This window comes from Macrobrachium nipponense, chromosome 37 (assembly GCF_015104395.2).
Source record: "Macrobrachium nipponense isolate FS-2020 chromosome 37, ASM1510439v2, whole genome shotgun sequence".
NCBI lineage: Eukaryota > Metazoa > Arthropoda > Malacostraca > Decapoda > Palaemonidae > Macrobrachium > Macrobrachium nipponense.
In genome coordinates this window covers 38469466-38483876 of record NC_061097.1, presented here as the reverse complement: position 1 = coordinate 38483876, position 14411 = coordinate 38469466, and the positions used below count along the sequence as shown (strand labels likewise).

The 14411-nt window shown below is 36.8% G+C and overlaps 1 protein-coding gene across 6 annotated transcripts in view; it reads left to right on the top strand.

The window, feature by feature from the left end:
* The first annotated feature begins 567 nt into the window (after window positions 1-567).
* The window catches only part of LOC135209158 (F-box/WD repeat-containing protein 5-like), a 79285-nt gene continuing 65441 nt past the window's right edge, over window positions 568-14411 (top strand). Inside the window, exons 1-3 of one of the 6 annotated variants that reach the window (XM_064241824.1) lie at window positions 568-588; window positions 13416-13553; window positions 13921-14012. In XM_064241824.1, coding sequence (XP_064097894.1) covers window positions 13432-13553; window positions 13921-14012 — 214 coding nt within the window. In that variant the 5' untranslated portion in view covers window positions 568-588; window positions 13416-13431. Of the gene's footprint in view, window positions 589-9686; window positions 9882-9948; window positions 10323-13415; window positions 13554-13920; window positions 14013-14411 lie in introns of those variants that run through there. The other 5 variants (XM_064241821.1, XM_064241823.1, XM_064241822.1 and 2 more) reach the window with 5 other exon arrangements.

The window sequence follows — 14411 nt, the reverse complement described above, 5'->3', positions numbered from 1 at the left end:
CATACGTATGTGTTGTCTGTGTATATATATATATTATATATATATATATATATATATATATATATATATATACATATATTTATTATTATATTTATATATATATATATATATCTATATATATATATATATATATATATATATATATATATATATATATATATATATATTAATATTTCTAACTAACTTATATCTCTTCAATCTTTAACACTAAGAGCAAAATTGACAGTTGTACCCACCCCTTCAAAATCTATTACATAAACCATACGTGACCTGAAATGACATCTTCGACTTAGAAACCAATAAAAAAAATAGTTAAAAAACAAAAAAAACCTATTTCCTCATTCACCTCAAGATCACCAATCCGGTTTCACAGACTTTCGGCTGCGTCGTAACTCCTCGCAATGGGCGCGTGTCACCTGCAAAGTAGGACAATTAGGGCGATTGCAATCAACAAGGGGAATTGCATCGATACCCGGCAAGGATCCTGGAGTCAGGATTTGTCAGACGACGCTGCCGTTAAGGAGTGGATCTCTCTGCGATCCTTGATTTTGCCAGAACTTCCGTGAGGTCATTGGATCCTTTATATCAGTAAGAATGTACTGGAAGTGATAATAGTTATTATTATTATTATTATTATTATTATTATTATTATTATTATTATTATTATTATTATTATTTGAGAACCTTTGTGCTTTTATATATATATATATATAGATATATATATATATATATATATATATATATATGTGTGTGGTGTGTGTGTGTGTGTGTGTGTGTGTGTGTGTGTGTGTGTGTGTGTTATGTAAATAAATTCCTTGTGTTGAAAACAGGATACGTCTCGAAGTATAAAAGGCCCATTGTAACGCTCTGGTTTAAAGCTAATTGCTATATTTTCGGTGGAAGTTAGTCCACCGAAATATAGTCTTTAGCTTTAAAACAGAGTGTTTGAGTGGGCCTTTTATACTTAAGATATACATATATATATATATACTATATATATAATATATATATATATATATATATTATATATGTAATATATATATATATAATATAATATATATATATATATATATATATCGTCTTCTTCTTCTTCTTCTTCTTCTTCTTCTTCTTCTTCTTCTTCTTCTTGCTCTGAATTGATGAAATTAAAAGAACCTCAACAAGCAATACATACTGAGAAAATTTAACGGATGTCATTATGACAAGGCTATCAACAATGAGCAATAACCTCGCTCAAAACCTATCAAGGATTAGGTGGGAACTTAAGGTATAGGCAGTTCTGTTACATATCACGTGATTTACCTCTGAGATAAATCTTAAATAGATAGATATCTTTTCCTTCCATTCCTATCCTTTGTTTCCCAGCGGTCCCGATAATACGCTCTTATCAGACGCTCTGCGGGCGCTCTCGTACACCTGACGAGAATCCGCGCAGGCGCAGTTTAGAGATAAACAAACCACTCGTCGGTGACATGAAAGCGCCGGGTATTTTTTTTATCGGGAGATCGGAGTGTGTTTTCCTCGAATCGCCTCTCTCGTGTTGGTTCGGAGTTTTATCATCTGCGAAGGGGTTGTTTTCATTCACATTTAGGGGCTTTCCGTTGTTTTCAAAGGGCATTTTCAGAACACTGCAAAATCTACGTAATTCTTAGTTCAGTCATCTAGTTTTATGGTGTTACTGCTTGGAATTATACTCTTGTTTTTCTGGATTTTTCTTCTTTTTTCTTTGAGGTTTTGCAAGTGTTCGTGTCATATTCCGTAATGTTCATATCAAAATTTGTTTTTTCGAGTACTGTTCATACACATTGCCCACGTTAGGCTTATGTGTCATGCTAGGTATTTAATCTCATACATAGATTTTGTGGATTTACTTTTCCTTCTGTAGATTACTTTTACTTTTGTAGATTACTTTTACTTTTGAGGATTACGGCAATTTTCTAGATTACTTTTACGGACAGCTTTTCGTATCGGTTTTCGGTACGTTGTCTTGTTCTTATGGAATATATGGGAGTCTTCTTTGACATATTTGTATAAGATATACTGCTGACGAAACATTTTCATGGTTTTTACATATTGTGACAGGGATCCTCCTCTGAATAATAATAATAATTATTATTATTATTAATTATTCTTATTATTATTATTATTATTATTATGTAATATATTATTATATTATATTATTATTATTATTATTATTATTATTATTATATTTTTATTATCATTATATTATTATTATATTTATTATTTAGTATTATTATCATTATTTTATTGTTATTATTATTAATTTATCAATATTATTATTATTATTATTATTATTATTATTATTATTATTATTATTATTATTATTATTATTATTATTATAATATATATATAATTATATATTTTTTTTTTTTTTTTTGCTCTATCACAGTCCTCTAATTCGACTGGGTGATATTTATAGTGTGGGGTTCCGGGTTGCATCCTGCCTCCTTAGGAGTCCATCACTTTTCTTACTATTTGCGCCGTTTCTAGGATCACACTCTTCTGCATGAGTCCTGGAGCTACTTCAGCCTCTAGTTTTTCTAGATTCCTTTTCAGGGATCTTGGGATCGTGCCTAGTGCTCCTATGATTATGGGTACAATTTCCACTGGCATATCCCATATCCTTCTTATTTCTATTTTCAGATCTTAATACTTATCCATTTTTCCCTCTCTTTCTCTTCAACTCTGGTGTCCCATGGTATTGCGACATCAATGAGTGATACTTTCCTCTTGACTTTGTCAATCAACGTCACGTCTGGTCTGTTTGCACGTATCACCCTATCCGTTCTGATACCATAGCCCCAGAGGATCTTTGCCTGATCGTTTTCTATCGCTCCCTCAGGTTGGTGCTCGTACCACTTATTACTGCAAGGTAGCTGATGTTTCTTGCACAGGCTCCAGTGGAGGGCTTTTGCCACTGAATCATGCCTCTTTTTGTACTGGTTCTGTGCAAGTGCCGGGCATTCGCTTGCTATGTGGTTTATGGTTTCATTTTTCGTATTGCACTTCCTACATATGGGAGAGATGTTATTTCCGTCTATCGTTCTTTGAACATATTTGGTTCTTAGGGCCTGATCTTGTGCCGCTGTTATCATTCCTTCAGTTTCCTTCTTTAGCTCTCCCCTCTGTAGCCATTGCCAATTGTCATCGCTGGCTAGTTCTTTAGTCTGTCTCATGTATTGTCCGTGCATTGGTTTGTTGTGCCAGTCCTCTTTTCTGTCTGTCATTCTCCTGTCTCTGTATATTTCTGGGTCTTCGTCTACTTTTATCAGTCCTTCTTCCCATGCACTCTTTAGCCACTCGTCTTCACTGGTTTTCAGATATTGCCCCAGTGCTCTGTTCTCGATGTTGACGCAGTCCTCTATACTTAGTAGTCCTCTCCCTCCTTCTTTTCGTGTTATGTATAGTCTGTCCGTATTTGCTCTTGGGTGTAGTGCTTTGTGTATTGTCATATGTTTTATGGTTTTCTGATCTATGCTGCGGAGTTCTGCCTTCGTCCATTCCACTATTCCTGCGCTGTATCTGATTACTGGCACTGCCCGTGTGTTTATGGCTTTTACCATATTTCCGGCATTGAGTTTTGACTTGAGTATCGCCTTGAGTCTCTGCATATATTCTTTCCTGATCGTGTCCTTCATCTCTTGGTGTTTTATATCCCCTCCTTCCATTATTCCCAGGTATTTGTATCCTGTCTCATCTATGTGTTTGATGTTGCTCCCATCTGGTAGCTTTATCCCTTCAGTTCTCGTTACTTTGCCTTTTTGTATGTTGACTAAGGCGCATTTTTCTATTCCAAACTCCATCCTGATGTTCCCAGATACAATCCTTACAGTCTGGATTAGGGTATCTATTTCCTTGATGCTCTTACCATACAGCTTGATGTCGTCCATGAACATCAGATGGTTGATTCTGTTGCCTCTTTTCTTGAGTTGGTACCCAGCATCCATCTTCTGTAGTACTTTTGTCATGGGAATCATGGCTACTATGAGGAGTAGTGGGGACAGTGAGTCGCCCTGGAAGATCCCTTTCCTGATATTAACCTCTGCTAGTCTTATTCCAGAGCTTGTAAGTATTGTATTCCAGTTGAGCATTGTATTTTTGAGGAAGCTGATAGTGTTTTCCTCTGCCCCATATATTTTCAGGCATTCTATTAGCCATGTGTGTGGTATCATGTCGAAGGCTTTCTTATAGTCTATCCATGCCATGCTTAGGTTGGTTTTCCTTCTCCTACTGTTCTTCATTACCATTTTGTCTATCAGGAGCTGGTCTTTTGTGCCCCTACACTTCCTTCTGCAGCCTTTCTGTTGGTGGGGATGGTGTTTGTCTCCTCTAAGTAGTTGTATAGCCTTTCACTGATGATACCTGTTAGTAACTTCCACATTATTGGTAGGCAGGTGATAGGCCTGTAGTTACTGGCTATATTTCCCTTACTCTTGTCTTTTTGTACTAAGGATGTTCTTCCTGTGGTCATCCATTTGGGTGCATGGTGATTTGAGATACAATGCTGGAGTTGTTCTGTTATTCGTGGGTGTAGGGCCTTGAAGTTTTTGAGCCAGTATCCATGGACTTCATCGGGACCTGGGGCTTTCCCGTTTGGCATTTTCTTTAGTTGGTGTCTGACTGTGTCTGTCGTGATCTCTGTGAATCTTTGTTTTATTCTCTCTGTTTCTTCTTCCTTGACTTCCTGGAGCCATGTTGCATGTTTGTTGTGTGATACCGGATTGCTCCATATGTTTTCCCAGAGTCTCTTACTTGGTTCGGCTTCAGGAATTTCTGGGTGGTTGTCTTCCCCTCTTAGTTGGCTGTATAGTCTTTTCTGGTCGGTTCCGAATAGTTTGTTCTGTTGGTATCCCTTATTCCTGTTCATTATTATTATTATTATTATTATTATTATTATTATTATTATTATTATTATTATTATTATTATTATTATTATTATCATACTTTCGTAGGAAAGTTGCCAAATGTTTCCAGGTGAAATATTCTTCCATTGTCTGATCCTTGGCAAAGACAATCATCTCCCTGAAATTAGTACGGTACAAATGGTTTACGAAACACCAGAGAAAACTTTATAACTTACAGTTGTTCCATAAACATTACCTGTAACAGTGACTTCAGTTTAGTAAAGTGTATAGGTGACCAGTTGATCCTAGAAATATGTAAGATTAAAAGACATAGGCCTATACTCATTTCTCCAGAATTTTACCAAAACCCCCAAACAACGTAAAGACATCACCTTACTTTCTCTCTCTCTCTCTCTCTCTCTCTCTCTCTCTCTCTCTCTCTCTCTCTCTCTCTCTCTGCCACCAGAAGTTGTAAGCAGCAACAGTGTGGAAGAGTTTAAAAGAAAGCTAGACAAAATCGTCAGGACACTGTGAATGAACAGTAAAACCTGCTCCTACAGATGAGTGAGCACATGATGTCTCCTTGGATGGACTAACAAGTCTTTGAAACTTCCTAATCCTTGTAACTCCTTGTAACTGTAACTCTCCTTGTAATTCCTTGATATTTCTTGTCCCTGCTAGGAACTTTTTTTCGTATTCAGTTTTATCTTTTAATATTTATCATTATTCAAAGCCTACTGACCTAGTAGTTACTAAAAGCAAAATGCTGTTTTTTTTTCTTTACTCTACATAAACAAAGAAGAATAGGCAGGCCCTTTGAACCGGCAGACAAGAGAGACAAAATTTTCTTGAAAGTCGTCTTAGAGGGGCAGGTTTTTCTTAAGCATCTTTTTTTAATGTATGTCATATAATCTCAACATTTCTTTGGCCGTTCCCACAACATTTCAAGAAACCGCTGAGGTACAGAAAACCAAAAAAAACTATTCTACAAAAAAAGGAGAATAGCAAAAACATAGGAGAAGAAGAAGTAGGAGAAGAAACTGAACCACCAAGAGATGAATAAATAAAGACTCGAAAGAACTGGGGAAAAAAAAAAGAATGACCTGAATAATAAGGAGAAGGAAAAAACAATGGAGGGTATATAAAAAAGGATATTCTTAGGCCAGCGTTTTTAATCACCGTGATGCTGCTTCGAGGTAACATCCTTTACGTTAACTTATGCTTCATCAACTAGCTGAGAACAAGTAGCCCTGTTGAGGGTTTCAAAACAGGGACAGAGACGAGAGAGAGAGAGAGAGAGAGAGAGAGAGAGAGAGAGAGTTGCAGGACAATGGAGAGATGAGGGTAGGGGCGGGGAGACTCACGGGATAGGGAGGAGGTAAGATGTACAGAAAGGAAGAAGAAGCAGGAAATGGAGGGACAGCAGAAGAGAGAGAGAAGAAGAAAAGTAGAAAATAGAGGGACAGCTGAAGAGAAAAGAAGAAGAAGAAGAAGATGAAGAAGAAGAAGAAGACTCAGAAAATGGAGGGACAGCAGAAGAGAGAGGAGTAGAAGAAGAAGAAGAAGAAGAAGCAGAAAATAGAGGGACAGCAGAAGAGAAGAAGAAGAAGAAGAAGAAGAAGCAGAAAATAGAGGGACAGCAGAAGAGAGTGAGAGAAAGAAGAGAGAAAGAGGAAAGGTAGATATAGGGTCTTAGAGCTGGAGCTAAAAATAAAAAAAAGCATACATACATAGGGAAATACCCCCATACCCTAGAGATCGAGAGAGAGAGAGAGAAATAGAGAGAGAAAGAGGTGGAGGGGATCGGGGAGAAGGGACAGGAATATACTCTAGTCTCCAAGAGAGAGAGAGAGAGAGAGAGAGAGAGAGAGAGAGAGAGAGAGAGAGAAAGGCGTAAGGGCCCGTGACAGGCAGGAGGCCAAGCACGGGAGAGGTCATCTAGGAAAAAGGTTCTTCTGGAGACGGAGGGAGGGTGGGGACGGGGGAGGGGGTGGAGGGCGAGGGTGACCGTCCGTGGTTCCCTGACACCTTAACAACGAGACTTGTCTTCGTCGCTCCACTTTGGCCCTAGACGATTTTTCTCTTCCACTTTTACTATTCTTTTTCCATACCCCCCTCCCCCTCCCCCTCCCCTCTCCCTCTCCCCCACCCCGCAACCACCCCCGTTTGCTACAGCTATATATATATATATATATATATATATATATATTATAATATATATTTATTATATATAGCATTTATATATATATGTACACTCGTTCATACACTATGTCCCGGATTAGTATGTGTATGTGTACGTGTGTATGTACCTACCTGTCTGTCTGTTTATCTTTGCGTAAGATGGACAACGGGGTATTACAAAAAAAAAAAAAAAAAACTACGTCTTACGTTAATACATCATGACTTCATTGACGTATTTCTGTTTTATTGTCTTTTACTTAACATTTCTCTTATTTTATTTTATTCCGGTGGTAGGAACGAAAGAAAGACAAATTAATGCAAAAAGGCGTCAAATACGTCTATTAGGAGAAGAAATAGTACTTATAGAAAACAGAACGCATAAAAGCATCTATAAAGATTTTCAAAATTTTACCTTTATTTATTTATTTATTTATTTATTTATTTATTTATTTATTTATTTATTTATTTATTTATTTATTTACCTTTGCGTACATCATCAGTCTGTTGATAATTCCCTTTGCAATGCATTATCTCGTCTACTCTTTTACACCCTTTGTGTCCATCTTCATGTGCATTAGCACGTTCCAGTACTTTCCAGTTCTTTCCAGTACTTCCCTCTGTTCACTTTAAATAAATAAGTCATCATTGTCCTTCTTCACCCTTTATCAGCAGCCCCTAATCAATTTCATTAACGTCAGCATTCTTCCTATTCTTTAGGCGTTATGTTATTCGGCCACCATACTTCATTATACGACAGCAATCTCCATAGAATTCATTATACGTCAGCATTCTCCATATTCTTTAGGAATAGTGTCAGCATTTTCCTTAATCGTCAGCATTATCCTTAATCCGTCAGTATCCTTCATTATACGTCAGCAATCTCCATATTCTTTAGGCATGGTGTCAGCATTATCCTTAATCCGTCAGTATCCTTCATAATACGTCAGCAATATCCATATTCTTTAGGCATAGTGTCAGCATTATCCTAATCGGTCAGTATCCTTCATAATACGTTCATAATACGTCAGCATTCTCCATATTCTTTAGGCATAGAGTCAGCATTATCCTTATTCAGTCAGTATTATACGTCAGCACTCTCCATATTCCTTAAGCATAGAGTCAGCATGATCCCTATTCTGTCAGCATTCTTCATTTACATTGTGGTGTGTCAGCATTCTCCCCAGCCAACTGTAAGGAAGAGGTCGTCATGCACTAGGTAAGTAAGAGTCCTGGAATAAGATCTAAAACGCTGATTAATTATTATTTGTCCAGGAAGTGTGGCTCTCAGAGTGCCGTACGGAATGGAAACGGTGCTTTATTCCATTAAATGTCGTCCTGACATGACAAAAGATTAAAAAAGAATAAAAGGAAGATACCAAATTTCCAGACACCTTTTCTACTTTTCCTGTGCATATAATTATGGCAACTAAATGCCTCCTGCGGATTTGGTTGATTTCAGAAGTACTGGAGATCAATTCAGCTCTAAAATTCATTATTTATTTCAATTACACATAAGACTAAATCACGGAGCTTTTCCTAAAATGCAGAACTTTTGCAAAACAAAGTTAACTATCCATTTACAAAGCGCTCCAGGCCAACTTCTCTCCCTGGAGTTATATATATTGATGGTTCCAACCTTTTATTCAAGGCTGAGAATGAAGACGCCCACTTAGGACTCGTGTAAAGGTAAGAGAACAGAAGTCTGACACCTTCCCTATATATAAAAAAGAAAGTGAGTCGCAGGATAGGCGAAAAATTTAAGTCAACAAGGCGTATACGAAAGATATATATATATATATATATATATATATATATATATATATATATATATATATATATATTATAATATATATATATATATATAGAGATAGAGAGAGATGATGAGAGAGAGAGAGAGAGAGAGAGAGAGAGAGAGAGAGTATGTATGTGTGTGGGCCGACAGCCTCTACAGATATAAATATAGTATATATTATATATATATCATCATATATATATATATATATATATATATAGATATATATATATATATATATATTATATATATATAGAGATGTATATATATATATATATATATATATATATATATATATATAGAGAGAGAGAGAGAGAGAGAGATGAGAGAGAGAGAGAGAGAGAGAGAGAGTATGTATGTGTGTGTGGGCCGACAGCCTCTGCAGAATACGGATATCTGATGTAAATAAACAGATATCCCGTAAACAGAAAGTGCCTCACCCAGAATGTGAAAGAGATTCAGAGATGTTTCGTGGCTAAAGAGACGCAAGATTATACTCAAAGTCTGTAGTAAGTTTCCGAAAGATGATCTGGAGCTGAGAAACGATAAGCAGGTGATAAAAAAAGAAACGACAAAAAAGCGCCAAGCCGATAATGAAATCTCTCCTAACGATTTCACATTAAATACAAGTGAGAGTCACTGTGTGACATTCGCGATGCCAAATGTCTCCTGAAAATAAAAAAGAGAGACGGGGATTCTTCTGCAGTGGGTAAACACCATTTATTTTCAATCTAATCACGAATTTCGTTCGTTAACGAACGTTCTGCCATTTTTATGCGCATAAACACGAAGGGAAGAAAATGCGTGATGCACTGAGCATGACAGATTGTTTTAAAGGAGGCCAAACGAATCCAACCGAAGACCAGGTCATTGGGGATGTGTGTCCCTTACCACTCCAAGATCGGAGGAGAAGTCATTTAACATACTTGCGTCTTTATTCGTTTAAAGAAGTTTGCAGCGCTTATAAAGCAGTCTCCACGGTCATCAGAAGTTCGCAAATGCACAAGAAAAACCTGCAACACCGGTAAATTGTAAAGATATCTGCAAGTCCTGACTCGCAGATGGCATCTCGTTTTGTGGCTGACATTCGAGCGCACAATATCCCCGGGGGCAAATTGTGCGCACCTTGTATATTTTACAACGATTACCTGTGTGATACTACATCCTTCACCCATACATAAACACCACATCATGTTACTGATATTGATGAGTGCCTTTAAAAATGTCACACTGGGCGAAAGAACAACAATTTCCGCGCATTCTCTCGTCAAATTCCCGACGAAGCAGAACGGAAATTCCGCCATCTAGATGTTTTGCAGATCGGTTGAATAGGCCCAGGGACAGAAATATCAGCTGTTGACTGTCTAATGTCCAACTAGTGTTTATTCCGCAGCAGTGTCCCGAATATCTGCGGATTTCGACGTTATATGAGTGAGTTGAAGGCCACGGGTGCTGTGAGGATATTCTGTTAGGACGTGAGGAAGGTATTAGGTCATTTTACGCGTCGTAAATTCGATGACAAGGGAACTGTGGAATATGTTGAATCGAGAACTGAGGAAAACAAAGCCACCTTAGGCCAGAGCCTTAATTGGAAAAAGGAAACATTCGCTCCTTCCGTCTGGCCTCTTTTCGCCTCGTATCCTTAGGACATTATTGAATAAATGATTCCTCTCATTTATGGCAGGAATGGTAATGTCATTTCTCGTCTTTATAGCGTAGCGTAACTCCATTTTCCAGGACGTCTGTGATTTTCCAGGACGTTACAGCTCGCACGTAGCAGCTATCATTTCGATGTTACTTGATTTTCTTAATTTATGGAGGACATATCGTTTTGTTTTTATTGAGGATATATCGTTTTGTTTTTTTCAAAAATACTTATAATGCGCATAGCCAACCCTCTTACCTACTGTATGTGTAATTAGGTAGGTATACTGTACCTGTATAAAGTCATAGCCTCTACTAAGGCTTTCTGCTATACTATTCACACGGACGTTTACCAGGCAAGAAGTGCCTCCACCTGTCCGTGTACGTGACTGGCAACTGTAATCTCACGAAATCACAAGGAGAGAAAATAGATGATTAGATTAGATAGGTTACACACACACAAAAAAAACAGATTAGGGCTAGCCTACCTAGCTAATGACAATTACCTGTTAGGGATATTATAGCCCTTACATCCTACCCTAACCTGACGTAGGGCCCAATATCCTATACCTGGCTTAGTTATGTAGTGGCAGCTTTATCTTTGCCCACCTAGAATTCCCTCTCCCCCGCCCTCCCTGCCCTATCCCAGCTATAACCTTAACTATTGCTAAATTGTGGCAGTAGCTGTTGAATTTAAGGAATGTATCTTAAGTATTCAATACTGAGTCAATCTGTGCTGTGTTTATATCCCATGCAGCTCTGGCCCATAGACTAAGCATCATACTAAAGAGGTTTTTCATCATATCATAGTGTCTTGGAACCATTACAATTGGTTGTGTCCTCTGATAACTGAACTGTATCGTATGGAAGACATGTTAACTGCTTTTATGATATATCTTTTCAAATTTCACTTCGTTCAGTTCAATGTACATACAGTATAGCCCTCCACAGAGATGATTCCCTCTCTGGCGGACCTAAGTACGTATTCAAAATAAGTTGCTTCATATATTTTATAATTGTCTTTTAGTGTTTTCTCATTAGTATCATAGCTCCTGCGGAATGAGAGTCTTTAGTTCATTTTTAAATTTGCTTTCTTCTTGTATGATCTTCACTTCAGGCTGTATTTTGTTGCATAATCTTGGTGCGCAATGTTCAAATGCTCTCTCACCTGACTTACAATTTGTTCTAGGTTCAAATAGCATACTGTTTATGCTTCATTTTCATGTCTGATCACAATATTCATTTCAGGTCTAAAGAAGCTTAAGCAGTTTCTCAGATATGTTGGTTCACCATATTTTATTGCTTTAAAGACTAAGAAGTATTTTGTATTTTATTCTTGCATGTAGTGGGAGCCAATGTAGCTGGGGTTATTCTGTCATGGTAACATAATCCTTTTATTAATCTGGCTGCTCTATTTTGTACTCTTGGCAATTATCTTAGTAAGTAGGTAGGTAGGGAGACCGTAGTATATAATGTTACAGTAGTTAAGCCTCGAAAGTATTTGGTTACAAATTGCTGTTTTGAGAGTATAATTTTTTAAATATTTTCCAATAAATGCAATGTTTCTAATAGGATAGTTACAGGTTTTTACAATATGCAATACAGTGTCCCCCCCCCCCCCCCCCCCCCCCCCCCCCCCCCCCCCCCGATAGTTGGAACCCCCTATAAAAACGTTTAAAACTGCCTATTTTTTAGTTAAAACTCGAGAAAAACCCACTGAAAATTTTTACACCTGGTTTTTATAAAGTTTTATCTCAAAAAGTACATTTTATGATAAAATTGTTAAGAAAAAAAAACAGGAATTTGTGGATATTTCTCATAGAAAAATACAGCGAATAGGCAAATTTCCCACAAGTAATGGGGGGATATCTTCCAGAGAGAAATCCGCGAATGCATAAATCAGCAAAATGTGTGAGTCTGCGAATCCGGAGAACATGAATACAGGGAACCCACTGTAAATTATTTTTCATCAACAATTTACTATCAATAATTACTCCTAAGTTCCTTACTGCTGCTACAATGTTTATGAATGATGAGCCATTAGTTATTCTTATGAAGTGTTCATATTAATGTAGTGCACTATCAGATCCAAATAGCATATACTCAATTTTGTCATCAAATTGGAATGGGTCAGATTCCCTTCAAAAGGTGTCCATCCTAACATACTCAGACCTACCATTCTTTAATGCAGCTTAGGGTAAAGGGACCGAAGTGACGTAGGTGCTTTCTTCCTTTCTTGCAATCCCATAAATTTTCTGAATAAATAGGTTTATTAAAAATAGATTTAAATAACCCTGTTGCAACAAAAGGGATTCATCCTAACTTAACAAAACCAAGGATGTTGCATCTTATTTGACTTTATAGGTTCCCTCATTCTCAGATATTTCATGGTGGTAAGTGTTGTGAGAAGAAACTCGTTTTACACCCTTCCATATCTGTTATGACTTTTCAGGTTTTACATTACTGTACCTTCACAATTTACTGTACCTTCACAACTTCTTGGGTGGCAACTTACTCCTACAGGAAAATAAGATTTGAAACACTTACCGATGAACAGGACATTAGGTCTCTGGTCTTAAATTTGGATTGTTTTTAAAGAACATATGAGAAATTCTGTTGTACTCAACAGAAAAATATGGTCATTAAATATGAATTGAGACATCCATTTTCCTACCACTCTAAGTTACAGATATGTATGCCTGTACTGCTCATTATTATTTACAGTAATTCTGTTCTGGTGCTTTTGGTAGACAGTCATAGAAACACAGTATGCAATCATTTTTAAGATTAGGTTTTTTCTTTTTTGGTATTGGGCTTTGTGAGATTTTATTTTAAAAAAAGAATTTAACAGTTTTTATGTTTTTCACTTATTTAAACAGCTGTACATTTTTTTCTGTGAAATGTTAGTAAAATGTTATTGATTTCCTCATCAGGTGACTAGGGACAAAAATGCCAAAGGTGTTCAGAAGGGCAAGGGGGCCAAACTGGAGCTTGCTCCCCGACAGCATTCTCCTTCATATCTTCACATTTTTGGATTATTCAGACATACCATATGTGGCCCGTGTATGCAAGTAAGTTGTTGTTCTCTGGTAAATTAACTTTTGTACACACATGGAAGGTAATGTTATTGTGGGTTTTTGTAATTACATCAGTTATGAAACTTCAACTTTTCATGATATCTGTTAGTTTCAAGATGTTTATTGTTGTAAGGGATTGAGTAGTAAACAGTATACAGCTTTAGTTACTGTATTAATTATTTTAGTATGGATTTGAGTACTAAGGATTCTACTTGCACTGGGAGACAGATTCATATTTTGTGTAGATGTATGGTTCACATGTTGGGTATCTAGTGGTATTGAAATAATCTTCTTGAAAATCCAGAAAATCTTCAGATGTATGATTAGTTGACATTTTATTTTGACTTTTGTTTCATAACAGGTCATGGATGCAGGTATCGTATGATGAATTCCTCTGGAGACACTATTTTTATAAAGATTTCCAGGTTGATCCAAGTGTTCCCATTATGCCAGGTGAGCTTATACTTAAGCCACATTCTTCACTGATATCTTGCAGGTTGTTTTTCATTATTGTACTTACTGAAAGCCTTTTTGTGTACTATATCATTCATGAATGCGTTGTGTTGTTACTTTTGCCTTTGGTAGTACATTTTACATAAGATTTTCAAAATCTTAGCTTTGAGTGATGGAATAATAGCTAGCCTTTCAAAAGCCACAGTAATTGTCAGTTGTTTTAAAAATCTGAATATCATTGTCCATTCTAAGCACAACTAGACTTCTAGGACACCTCTTGATGTCTGCAACTTACGTATGTTTAAACGAAAGGTAAATGAAATTTGATATGTTGGAATAAAGGTCTTGCTTTTAGACCTTCACATTTATTCATTCCTTTGGCACAAGTTTGTAAGCAGT